Source organism: Pseudorca crassidens, chromosome 17, assembly GCF_039906515.1.
Source record: "Pseudorca crassidens isolate mPseCra1 chromosome 17, mPseCra1.hap1, whole genome shotgun sequence".
NCBI lineage: Eukaryota > Metazoa > Chordata > Mammalia > Artiodactyla > Delphinidae > Pseudorca > Pseudorca crassidens.
In genome coordinates, this window is record NC_090312.1 from 2,509,001 (window position 1) to 2,521,669 (window position 12,669).

The 12,669-nt window shown below is 52.4% G+C and overlaps 1 protein-coding gene across 10 annotated transcripts in view; it reads left to right on the forward strand.

The window, feature by feature from the left end:
• TSNARE1 (t-SNARE domain containing 1) overlaps window positions 1–12,669 on the forward strand; it is a 117,139-nt gene that overhangs the window by 41,554 nt on the left and 62,916 nt on the right. For 9 of the 10 annotated variants that reach the window (XM_067712748.1, XM_067712744.1, XM_067712750.1 and 6 more), the window contains 5 exons: window positions 449–526; window positions 1,254–1,323; window positions 6,241–6,331; window positions 9,105–9,179; window positions 9,613–9,672. In XM_067712748.1, coding sequence (XP_067568849.1) covers window positions 449–526; window positions 1,254–1,323; window positions 6,241–6,331; window positions 9,105–9,179; window positions 9,613–9,672 — 374 coding nt within the window. The remainder of the gene's footprint in view (window positions 1–448; window positions 527–1,253; window positions 1,324–6,240; window positions 6,332–9,104; window positions 9,180–9,612; window positions 9,673–12,669) is intronic. The other variant, XM_067712745.1, reaches the window with a different exon arrangement.

Here is a 12,669-nt window from a genome sequence, read left to right on the forward strand (position 1 = left end):
TCAACATTTCCTGTTCTGCATCTCTGGCTGAAAGAGCTTCTCTCAGCTTTTTTCTGTCTGAGAATCAGTCTTTATTTTGCCTCTAGTTTTGAAATATATCTCCACTGGGTACAGAGTTCTGGTTGACTGATTTTTTTTTCCTTTCTTTTCAGTGCTTAAAGATGTCATTGCGGGGTTTTCTGACTTCCGCAGTTTCTGAGGCTGCCGTTGCCCTGGGCTGTGCCCAGCAGTGGGGGCTTGGCCCGAGGAGCTGCCCCCTTTGCCCTTCTCTTCGGCCCCCACTGAGCATTGCGGCTCCTGTTCTGTCTCTGAGGCTCTGCTGGACCCCGAGGGGACACAGCTGGGAGGGGGTGGCTCTGCCCAAGCATGGTGGCCCTGGGATCCACCCAGGGATCCGCCTTCAGGCTGCGCAGTGAAGATGTGACCTCCCCCTCCTGTCTCCTCACAGCCACCGAGATGGACCTGAGTGACCTCCAGGAACTGTTCCAGGAGACGTCGGCCAGCGTCTTCCGAATCAACTCCAATGGTGAGTCAGTGCCCTGGCCTCACCCTGCCCTGGTCCGGGCCGCGGAGTGCACTGCGGGAGGTTCGGGGTGGTGGCCTCCCGCACTAGGGTGCCCTGTGGCCCAGGCCCTGCCGACGCAGGACAGCGAGGTGGGGGCAGGGCATGAGCCCAGTGCTTTGGGCTCAGGCTGGGCTGTGTCCTCGGCAGGTGCCCTCTTGGGCCCGTTCCTCCCTCCCCCGTCGCACACCTGGGACCTGGATGGGCCCCCTGGGGAGGAGCGTGTCAGAGCCTCCCTCAGACTGGCAGGGCCGCCCCCTCACAGGTCACCGAGGCTAGGGGTCAGGGCGAGAGCCACAGCCCACGAGGACAGGGCTTGTCCTCCACTCCCTCAGGACACGGGGGCATGGGCACAGGGTGGCCCGGGCTCCCTGTACCCTCGTGGGTGGGAGCTCGCGTTTGCCCTGAACTCTGAGCTCTCCCAGGTCAGAGAGCGCTGACCAGCGGGGGAGAGAATCCCCTCCCTCCCCAGAGCCAGGGCGAGGCCCACTGGGGCAGCTCCCCAGGGTCCCTGAGCCCCACTCAGGGCCTCTGTCTCTGGACAGCTGGGGAGAGGGCTGCCCTGGGGCCCTGCTGTGGGGTCTCGGCACCCACGTCCCTGCACAGAGGCAGGCTGGGGGCGCATCCTGGAGGGTGGGGACTGCGTGGTGGAGCCCCGCTGCCCCTGACTCCTGCCCCCTTCTCTCGGCAGTGGCCTTCTTGGAGCAGAGCCTCCGGTCCCTGGGGACGCCAAGTGGCACGCAGGAGCTGCGGGACAGCCTGTGAGTGTGCGTGTGGTGCGTGTGGGTGTACACGCATGTGCCCTGCACCCACTCGCATGCCGGCCCATCTACACACCAGCCCGACAGCTGGCTGGGCTCACGTGGGGCCACCCCCAACACAGATGTGTGACACCCATGTAGACACACCTGTGTACAGGTGTGCACTCAGGTGGCGGGACATGCGTCTCTTGCACACTTTTTGCTTCACTGACTGTCCCCTCACGTGTCTGCCACACACCAGAGCTCCGGCTGCACCTCCGAGGTCTGGGCCAGTCACCAGTGGGTTTAGCGTTCTCTGCCCTGATGATTCCTGATGCTTTGGAATTAGCTTGTGGCAGCAGGTGGGGCTTCCTGCTGGCGGGGCTCAGCCCTGCCCTCGGCTCCTTGCATCCCGCAAGTACCCTGGGAAGGAAGGGGGCAGGTAAGGCTGTTCCCCTTCATGGAGGAAGACTCTGAGGCCCCGGGAGGGGCTGGACGTGTGGCTCAGGCTGCACCTCTCTCAGTGGACAGGCCAGAACCCAGCCACCCACTCGTCCGTCCGTCCCCCCACCCCTCCTTCCTTCTCTCCGTCCACCCAAGCAGTCTGGGACCACCCCTGCCAAGTCTCGGGGTGCAGAGCAAGGCAACAGAGGGCCTTCGGCAGATTTTGTGTGCGATTCTGCTTTAAGTTATTCTTTACGTTTCTTTTTGAAAGTAGCATGTATTGTTTCCTGATGGTGGAAGCAGTGCGTGCTCGTGGGCACTCGGGTGGCCTCCTGCCAGCCTCTTCTCAGGCCCACAGGCGTTCCGTGGAGTCGCGTTTCAGTCACTGATGTCCTTAGGGACACACTTAGGGCTGGGGCTATGCGTGCCCCCGTCGCACACTGAAGATGTGCCTTTCAGAGGCACAGATGGCGCTGTCAGCTCTGTGTGGTTGTTCAGCTGAGATGCGGGACCGCTCTCGGGCTGGTCCGTCTTCAGCATCAGGAACGTGCAGTCTGTCTCTGTGCTGCTGCCTGTTTCTGGGTTGGGCTCCCGGAGTGCGGTCCCCAGGGTCAGACAGGTGGCCTTCTCAGAGCCCTGACCCTTGAGCGCGTTTCCTGGGCTGCCTGGTCTGGGGGCTGGAGGATGCCATCACCGATGTGGGTCTGGAGAGGGGAGCGGGCCCTTCCCCGGGCCCCAGCTGCTCCCCACCCGCCCCTGCAGCCTCAGCTTCCAGGTCCACAGCTCGCTGAGTGCCTTCCTGCCCCGCTCCACCCCTCAGGAACCCCAGCCCTCTGCCCCTCCTCCAGGTGGGGCTGACCAGGCTCCCTAGCCTGTGTGTCCTGGCCTTCCAGAGCCTTCCATGGCCACATATGTGGGGGGAATTTGTGCACCTCCTGGACCGTTAGCATTTTTCTTTTTTTCTTTGCGGTACACGGGCCTCTCACTGCTGTGGCCTCTCCCGTTGCGGAGCACAGGCTCTGGACGCGCAGGCTCAGCGCCCATGGCTCACGGGCCCAGCCGCTCCACGGCATGTGGGATCTTCCCGGACCGGGGCACGAACCCGCGTCCCCTGCATCGGCAGGCGGACTCTCAACCACTGCGCCACCAGGGAAGCCCGCCGTTAGCATTTTTAAATGACTTGAGACAGCATGGAGTTGTCAAGTCTATATTTTCTCCACATTGACAGTCACCAGCTTTTGTATTTTGCCAAGTAAGGACATTAAAAAAAAAAAAGTACGCTACCATCCACTATTGCCATCATATTAAAAAATAAAGATATTTCAGTACTCCTGAAGTAGGCAGGACCTGATCTCAGGAGAAAGAACAATCTTTCAAATTGAATAAATATAGCTTCACGAGAACCTCACAAGGTTGAACCTGTTTTTCTCATCTTGCGTGAGACAGGCGTGGGCTTTGTCATTTCTGTGAGCCACCGTGAGTGGCTCTGTCCCGCCCCCCAGCACGGCTCCCAGACTGGCCGAGGTGTCCGGGGAGTGAAGGTGAGGCTCATCGGTGTCAGCCCAGGGCACTGCTGGCCCCCCCCGGCAAGAGTAGCTGAATGAATGGACGGTCCTTCCAGGAGCCCCGGGCAGGAAGCCTGCCCTGCGGCCGCACCTCCCTGCTGGACGTCCTCCAGCTCTGCTCATCTTTTCTGAAATTGTCTTGGCTACTTCCGATTGGTTGTATTTCAACATAAATTTTAGAGTCAGCTTGTCCTTTTCTGATGTTTGAAGCTTGCTCTAATTTTATATGGGGTCACAGTGACTCTGCAGACCCGTTTAAAGAGAACTGGCCTCACAGGGATCCTGAGTCTTCCTGGCCATGAACATGGTCGGCTTTCGTCTCATTTACAGGTGTTTTTTTCCCAGAAGTTCCTTGTAGGTTTTAGTGCACTGGTCTTGCATGTATTTTGTTAAATTTATGGTAATGATTTCATATGTATATATTTTAAAATTAATTAATTAATTAATTTATTTTTGGCTGTGTTGGGTCTTCGTTGCTGCGCGCAGGCTTTCTCTAGTTGCCCCGAGCGGGGGCTACTCTTCATTGTGGTGTGCAGGCTTCTCACTGCAGTGGCTTCTTTTGTTGTGGAGCCCAGGCTCTAGGTGCGTAGGCTTCAGTAGTTGTGGCACGCGGGCTCAGTAGTTAATGTCTCGCGGGCTCCAGAGCACAGGCTCAGTAGTTGTAGCTAATGGGCTTAGTTGCTCTGTGGCATGTGGGATCTTCCTGGACCAGGGATCGAACCCATGTCTCCTGCATTGACAGGTGAATTCTTAACCACTGCACCACCAGGGAAGTCCCTATATTTTTATACTGTTGTAAGAGGTATCGTTGCTTAAATTTCATTTCCCATTTTTGGTTCCGCTACATGGAAATACAGCTGATTCTGTTTATCACCTGTGCCCTGTGCCCTCGTTAGATTCCATATTCCCTAGGATTTTTCTACGTAAATGAACCTGTCGTCTGTGACAGAGACTCTTCCACTTCTTTGTTTTAAATCTCTGTGCTGCTTACCTCTTTCGTCCCGTTACAGTGTTGTAACCGTGTCCTTTTATAGTTAGAATGTCATAAACCTATAAAGTTCCACGTGGAGGTAGGCAGTCCTGGAAGTGTACGCCTGTGCCAGTGCCCGTTCAGGGGGAGCCGCCCGCCTGTCCTGGCAGTGACAGGAGGCTGCTTTGTCTTTACAGTCTCTCTTCATCAAGTTGATCACCTTCCCTTCTCTTTTCTAGTTTTCTTAGAGCTTTTGTCATGAATTCTTGTTGAATTTTGTCGGATGCTTTTTCTGCATAGTTTATTGAGATGATTTTCTCCCTTTTAAATTTGTTCTGTTAGTATGAGGATTACGTTAATTGATTCTGGATGTCAGACCAACCTTGCGTTCCTTGGACGATGTTAGACTTTCTGTATGTGGTTGGATTCAAGTTTCTCATATTTTGTGCAGGATTTTTGCTGCTCTGTCATGTGACTTTTGCTGCTCTTTGCTTTTAGATTCTTTGTTTAGGTTTTGGTATCAGGGTAATGCTGGCCGCGTAAAATGTAAGGGTCCCTCCTTGTCTGTTTTCTGAAGGACTCTATAGTATTGATATTACTTCTTTAAATATTTGATGGTGAAGTCGTCTGTATCTGTAGGAATGTTTTCGAGAACAAATTTAATTCCTTCAGTAGGTGTAGAGCTGTTTAGGTTTTCTGTTTCTTCCTGAGTCAGCTTTGATAATTCTTGTCTTTCAAGGAATTTTTCTTTTTCATCTTAGCTGTCAAATTTATTGGCATTTGGGATTCATAATATTTCCTTATCTGGGTGGGAGGTGTGACAAGGAGGGAGGGCTCTGTGGCGCCAGCGACCACGTGACCAAATCCCGAGGGGAAACGCGGCGTGTGTCCCTGCTGTTTCCTGTGGCCTCCGGGCGACCTGGGAGGAAAGGGTCCCTGCACCGCGTCCTCGGCCCACGCCCCCTTAGGCTGGTGCAGAGTCTCCTTCCTATGCCACCCCCATCCCCCTTTCCGCATGCCGCAGCTCCGTGTGACCCAGGGGCCAGCGTCGGGGCCTGGGGCCTGCCCGTGCCTCCCGGGGCATCCACCTCGGCAGACGGCACCCAGCTCCGTGGGTGGCCTGTCCGGAGCTTCCCAGGTTCAGCCCGGGGTGGCCTGGTGCCCACGCCCGCTGCTGCCACGTTGGGGTCCCACAGGGGGCAAAGGGGCATCTGCGCTGCAGCTTGAAGGTCGGGAGGGTCTCTGGTGTCTGCGCCCCACAGCCAGGCCAGGGCCCTTCCCTCACTTGGGCCTGTGAGCCCGCAGGAGGCCTGAGGACACGGTCTGCCCTGTGTCACTCCATCCACAGGGGCAGTGGTCAGCCCCAGGCGGTGAGGGGCTGGTCTTTTCAGCACCTTCAAGGTCACACTCAGAATCATAAAGTGAGGGGCTGGGAGAGGCCCTGGGCCCGGCCTCCCCCTGTTCCTGGGTCTGGAGGTGGGAGTCTCACCGGGGCCCCCAGAGGCCTGGGGGAGGGCTGGGCTTTCCTCAGCAGTGGTCCCAGGGCCACCTGTGCGGCCACCGTGCTTCCTGGGCCCCGACCGGTGCCGACCCACAGTGGCCTTTCCACAGGGAGGGCTCATGGCTGGGGCCCCGGGGGTGCAGCTACCGAGCCCGTGGCTTGGGTATGGGGTCCATGGGGGCTGGGAGGTGAGGGGCCTGGTGACGCTGACCTGAGTTCACCGTGTCATGTTATTTCCCCCCTCCCCCGCCTCGCCTGCCCCCTCCCGTGTCCGTCCCTCCCTGGGCCTATCTTTACGTCCTTCCCGTCTGTTACCTTTTTCCCCTGCACGACTCCTCCTTTCCTGTGCACTTTCCCGTCCCTCCGCGAGCCCGCCACCTGCCGTGCTGCCCTTCTGTGTCATCCCCCCTTTCTGCTGCCCGCCCCCTGGTCTTCTCTCCCCTCCACACCCACTCCAGGCACACGGTGCAGCAGCAGACCAACCACGCGATCGCAGCCAGCACCAGTGCCCTGAAGCAGATGGCTGAGCTCCTGCGGGGCTGCTCCCGGGTACGTTCGCTGGGGGCCGGAGGGGGCCAGGGCCCGGGGCGGGGGTGGGGAGACAGATGCTGGCCACGCGGCTGCTCGGGGCAGAGGTCGCGCGTTCCTCTGTTCACTGGGCCGCGGGCCGGGCAGCGGTGCAGGTGCCGTGGGCTCCCGGCCTCCTGGGCAAGAGTGCCCTGTCCCCTTGCCCTGCTCTACGTGCCCCTCACCCACCTGCCACCTCTACGTGTGCCCTTCCTGCCACTGCACTCACCGTCGGCCTCCTCAGCGTGGTCACGGCCACTGCATCCCAGACCACGGCCCCTTCACAGCCCCCATGTCCCCGCTGCCCCTCCCCACTGGCCTCTCACGTGCCCTCCAGCCCTGGCCGGCTGTCTGTTATCCACACCCTACCTGCTCCCCCAGAGGTTGGGGGAGCCCAGAGCATGCAGTGTTGTTAAGCCCTCGCGGCTTACAGAGCAGGGGCCTGTTTTCTTCAGTGAAGCTTGTTTGTTGCCCATTCGTTTACATGTGGCCCAGGGCTGCCAGCAGCTACAACAGCAGAGACCCACCTCCAAATCCTAAAAGCTGAAGTGTGGCCCCTCGCAGAGAGGCCCTGCCTCTGGTGAGGAAGACTCAGGCCCCGTGGTGAGCCCCGCGGGCGCCGTCCAGCAGTGGGCAGGCGTGGACCGCTGATGCTGCTCAGCCTGGGCGAGCACAGAGCTCCCGCGGGGTGAGAGGAGCACGTGTGTGTTCTGTTCGTCCCAGGTGCCCGGAGGTCCCTTTGGAGACAGAAAGCAGACGTGGGGACTGGTCTCAGGAGGACACAGAGGGCTTTGGGGGTGATGGAAATGTTCTAAAACCAGGTGCTGGTGCTGGTTGTACAACTGAAGCTTACACTTAAGGTGAACTGTGCACTTAAGATAGTTGGATTTTTACCTCATAAAGTAGACCCAGCTCGAAAACTTGAGTTACACTTTGATTAAAAAAAAAAAAAAATACACTTAAAAAAACGTCCTAGGATCAGGGGTCAGGTGTCCCTGCATGGCGCGGGCAGGGTGCACCCGAGGTCTCAGGTGGAGGAAGCACTCAGAGCTTTGCTGGGAGTGGCGGGCACTGCTCTGCATGCGATATAACAATCACAGCCTGGTCGTCGGGACCAGAGGCGGGCGCCTGGTCCTGGCCTTCGCCCAGGGTTCACGCAGCACAGGGCAGCGTCCGCAGCGGTTCTGAGGCCTTGGTGTTCATGGGCCTGTTCACGTGTGGCCTTGTGACGCATGTCCCCGGCTCTGTGTATGTCACGAGGGCTGGAAAGCAGAGTTGACCCCCTTGGGAGTTCAGAGGGCTCACTTTTAGCCTAATATATCCTTCCTTCTTTCCATCCACCCACCCACCAGCCCCCCGTCTGTCCATCTGTCCCTCCATCCATTTACCTGCCTGTCCACTGACTTACCCAGCCATCTACCCACCCATCCCTCCATCTGAGAACCAACAAACATTTATTGCACACCTACTCTGTCAGATGCTGGGAGAACACAAGTGCGGGCCTGCGGGAGGACGTCTCGTCCAGGGGGGCAGCGTGGGTCACTGCTCTCGCAGGGAAGAAGGCTGAGCCCGTCACCTGGAGCTGGTGCTGGAGCACGTGGGCTGCAGAGCTGGAGATGTTTTGCTCAAAAGCACTAAATAGCCCCTTGGGCCCTTAGGTCTGTCTTGGGGCATACATATGGTGCCAATTATAAGAGCCTTACCTGGACACTGGAACAGACTCCACAGAGCTGTGAGGCCCAGACACTGCCAAGTGCCCTGGAAGGGCAGGTGTTGGAGAGCTGGTCTCCCGAAACGCGCCTGGCCTGCTGGTGCCCCGTGGCTCCTTTTCACCCATGGGCTTGCATGGGGTGCATGGTGGCAGTGAGGGCTGGGTTCTGGGACTTGAGACGCAGGGTCTGGGGAGTGTCCAGGGCTCTCCTGGGAGCTGACAGGAGGTGCTGGGGGCAGGAGGGGACCAGGAGCCTGTGTCCGCGTCCTGGTCCAAGGACCCTGGGACTGGCGTGGCTCCATTGGTGCTAGTGCTGTGTGGTGAGAGAGGAGGGGCTGTGGCTCCTGATGGCCTGGCGGTGTCAGGGTCCAGGGCTTGCTTGCCCATTCCCTCGTTTGTCAGTATGCCTTGAGTGCTGGCTCTGTGCCGGGTTTCATCCTTGACGCTGGGGTGCAGAGACGAACGAGAGATGAGGTCCCATTCCAGCAGGAGGACAGAGGCCGTTTGTGAGGGCTGAGGTGCTGGGGGCAGGATGGATGGTTTGCCGGCTGCAGTTCTGATGCTGGGGCTGAGATGCAGCCTCACCGCCTGTGTGACCTGGAACAGGCCACTTAGAACTTGTGCCCAAGATCTCCTGAGCTGCTAGGTGGGGATTGTAACACCTCTCACCCGAGTAGTTTGTTTTGGGGACAGGACAGGCATATCACGTTAGAGCGGCTGGCCCCGAGGTCAGTATTGATGATGCCTGTGGTTTGGGTGGAGATGGTGTTCACGGTGATGCTGGCTGAGCCCGTGGAGCCCTTGCTGGTGTTTGAGGTGATGGAGATGACGGCACCGGCTGATGAACCCAGTTCTAATGGCAGAGGGGGTGGTGACGGCCGTGAGGCTGGAGATGGATGGACGGGGACGCTGTGGTGCAGGTGCTGCCAGGAGGGACGGGAGGGGCACAGGAGCATAGTGAACTGAAGTGCCCAGGGATGGAGGGGCCGCGGGGGCAAGATGAGGCCTCGGCAGCCTGTTGAAGCCGCCCCCCACTCTTTGCAGCAGGAGCGTCTTCAGCTGGACCGTCTGAAAACTCAGCTTTCAGACGCCATCCAGAGCTATGGAGTGGTGCAAAAGGTGAGGCCCCTGCAGGTCCCCTGAGCACCCACTCTGGGTCGGCCTGGTACAGTCCCACCCCCCAAAGCAGAGGAAGGGCCACCTTGCAGACGTTGGATAATCGCCAGGATCTGGCTGGTGGGACCACAGCATGCGTGCAAGCGAGGGATGTTTACCTCTGGAGCGCTGCCTAAGAGGGTCCTCATGACAGCCCCGTGGGAGGTGGGAGAACAGGTATCACCCATCCTTCCACACCCGCCCGAGGATGTGGGAGGAAGCCATCTAGCCGATCAGCCCCCAAGCCCAGCCAGGCTCCCAGTTAGAGTCCTGGGGCAGCTGAAGGTGTGCTTTGCTGTGTCATCATCCAGTGCTTTGTGTTTATCTGACTGTTTCTTCTCTTTTCCCCACCTTTTCTGTTCTTCCCGTCTCCCTTTTCTTGTACTTTATCCAACAGAGAATTGCAGAAAAGTCCAGAGCACTGCTTCCCACAGCACAGAGGGTTGGCAAGCAGCAGGTGGGTGCTGAGTATTTACCTGGCCAGGGGTGTTAGAGGACAGCTTAGAATCCGGTGCCACTGGGGCTCCAGGGAAGGGCGGGGAGGACCAAGGTCCTACTGTATGGCACAGAGAACTGTAGTCAGTATCGTATGATAAACCGTAATGGAAAAGAATATAAAAAATAATGTATACATGTATAACTGAATCACTTTGCTGTACAGCAGAAGTTAACACAATATTGTAAATCAACTAGACTTCAATAAAAATGTAGGTAAAATAAATAAAATAAAATAAAATAATGAATTAAATATCCTTAAAATAGAAAAAGAAATTGACATTTTACCCTCAGGTCCCTGGCATGGGCTTGATACAGGGAAGTGCTTGCTGACAGTTCTACCTACTGTACAGGACCAACTTGTATTAGACCAACCCTCCTGTGAGTAGGAATGATAGAAAATCCAGTAAAGGGTGTAATTGGAGTCCTAGATGAACGGGGGAGAGAGAGAATGGACAGAAACAATATTTGAAGAGGTAATGGCTGAGAATTTTCCAAAACTGTCCAAATACTTCAAGCCACAGATTGAAGAAGCTCTATGATGAATAGGATAAAGTTATCCTGTTTCTTAAAGCTACGCTTAGTCACATCGTAATAAAAACTTGAAAACCAAAGACAAAAATAAAATCTTAAAAGCAGATTAAAGCCAGAAAAAAAATCTTAGATGCCCAGGAAAAAGTCACATTATTTTTAAAAAAGCAGTGAGACTTACACTGGACGTTTTAAAAGAAACAGTGGAAACCAGAGGACAGTTGAAAGAAAATAACTACCAACCTGGAATTCTACATCTGGTGAAAATATTTTTCAGAAGGAAAGGTGAAATGAAAACATATTTAGAGAAACAAAAACTGAGAGAATTCATCAGCAGAACTCTCTAAAAGTAGAAGAAGGAAGATAATCCCAGATGGAAGCATAGTAATGGAGGAAGGAATTATGGGCACTGAAAACAATAAAATGTGGATACACCTAAATCCATGTTGACTGTTGAGTAATAATAATAATGACTTGTGAGGCTTAAGATATGGGGCAAATGGAAATACTTGCACAACAACAGCACGGAGGACATAAAGGAGGTAAATGGTGTTAAGGTACTGTAATGTCCTTGCGTCATCAGAGAAGAGACAAAAATACCAACGTAAGGTAGGCTGTAATAATCCAAGGATGCATATTGCATTGTGGGTAATACTAAAAGGACAATACAAGAATAGACAGTGTAACATAAATAGAGAGGTACCTATGAAATAAGAAAACAAATGCTTAATTTAAAAGCAAAAAAAAAAAAGAAATCAACACAAAACAGGAAAAAATAGGAAATAAATTGTAAGATGGTTGATTTATACCACTTATGCTAAGCTAAAATGGACTAACCCTTCCAATTAAAAGGCACAGATGGTCAGACTTGGTTAAAAGAAAAAAGCTGTGTAGTGCTCAGAAGAGTCAAACCTTAAATATAAATCCAGAAAAATGTTGAAAGTAAAAATATGGAAAAAAATATACTGTGCAACCAAAAGCTAAAGAAAGCTGGTATAGCCATATTAATATCAGAATAAGTAGACTTCACATGAAGAATTCTTAGTGGGCATACAGAGGTATATTTTGTAAGGATAAAAAGTTAATTCAAATGGAAGACATAATTTTAAATTTATATGTACCTAACAATATACCCTCAAAAATAGAAATATAAAGCGAAACTGATAGTAGTAAAAGGAAAGCTAGTAAACCCACGACCACAGTCGGAAATTATGACACACCACTCTAAATGGCTAATAAAATAAGCGGAAAAAATTCAGGAAGGATACAGAATATTCAAGCAATACCACTGATTAATACACTGACCTACTTGATATTTATGACACGAAGAGAATATACACACAATGCATATGCTGCGTGGTAAAGCAAGTCTCAGCAGATTCTAAATGACGGACATAATACTGAATATGTTCTCTAACCAGAGTGCAATTAAACTAGAATCTGGTAACAAAATTCTCAACACCAGGGGTTGAGAATTTAAATAATATAATTTGAAATAACCCATGGATCAAAGAAGAAACCCTAGTAGAAATTAGAAATAATCTTGAACTGAACAAAAATGAAAATGCAAGAAATTAAAGCTTATGGGTTGCAACTAAAGCAGTGCTTAGAGGGAAGTTTATAACTTTAAACACATATATTAGAAAAGAAGCACGTGTGAAAGTTAGTGATCTAATTCTCAATCTCAAATGGCTAGAAAAACAACAAAAAATTAAATCCAAAGAAAATATATAGGAAAAAGCAGAAACCAGTGAAAAATAAAATAGATGTACGATAGACAAATTCAACAAAGCCAAAGATTGGTTCTTTAGAATGATTAATAAAATTGTTAAATCCTACAAGGTTAATCAAGATACAGAGAGAAAATACAAATTACTAGCATCAGTAATGAAAATGGCTATATCATTATAGCTTCTAAAAACTAAAAAAAAAAGTAATAAGATACTGTTAGCGACTTCATACCCATAAATTTGACAACTTACATGAAGTACAAGTTTTTAAAGAAAAATGTGACCTCCCAGGATGTGTAAAAAATCTGGAAAGTCCAGTATTTATTAAAGAAATGAAATCCATAATTAACAAGCATCCCAGCAATAAAACTTCAGACTAGATGGCTTTACTGATGAATTCTCCCAAATATTTGAGGAATAAATAATACCAGTTTACACAAACTCTTATATAGAATATAAAAAGAGGGTATACGTCCCACCTTGCTTTATGAGGCTAGTAAATGGAAAATAACGTGCTGTCTCACGAGCATAGAAGCAAAAATCCTAACCAAAATGTTAATAAGCTAAGTCTAGCAATAGATATAAAGGTAATACATCATTATAAAGTAGGATTTATTCTAGGGATGCAAGGTTGGTTTACATTCAGAAATAATCAGAGTAATTTACCATGTTAATTCAGTAAGAAAGAAAATCTATTT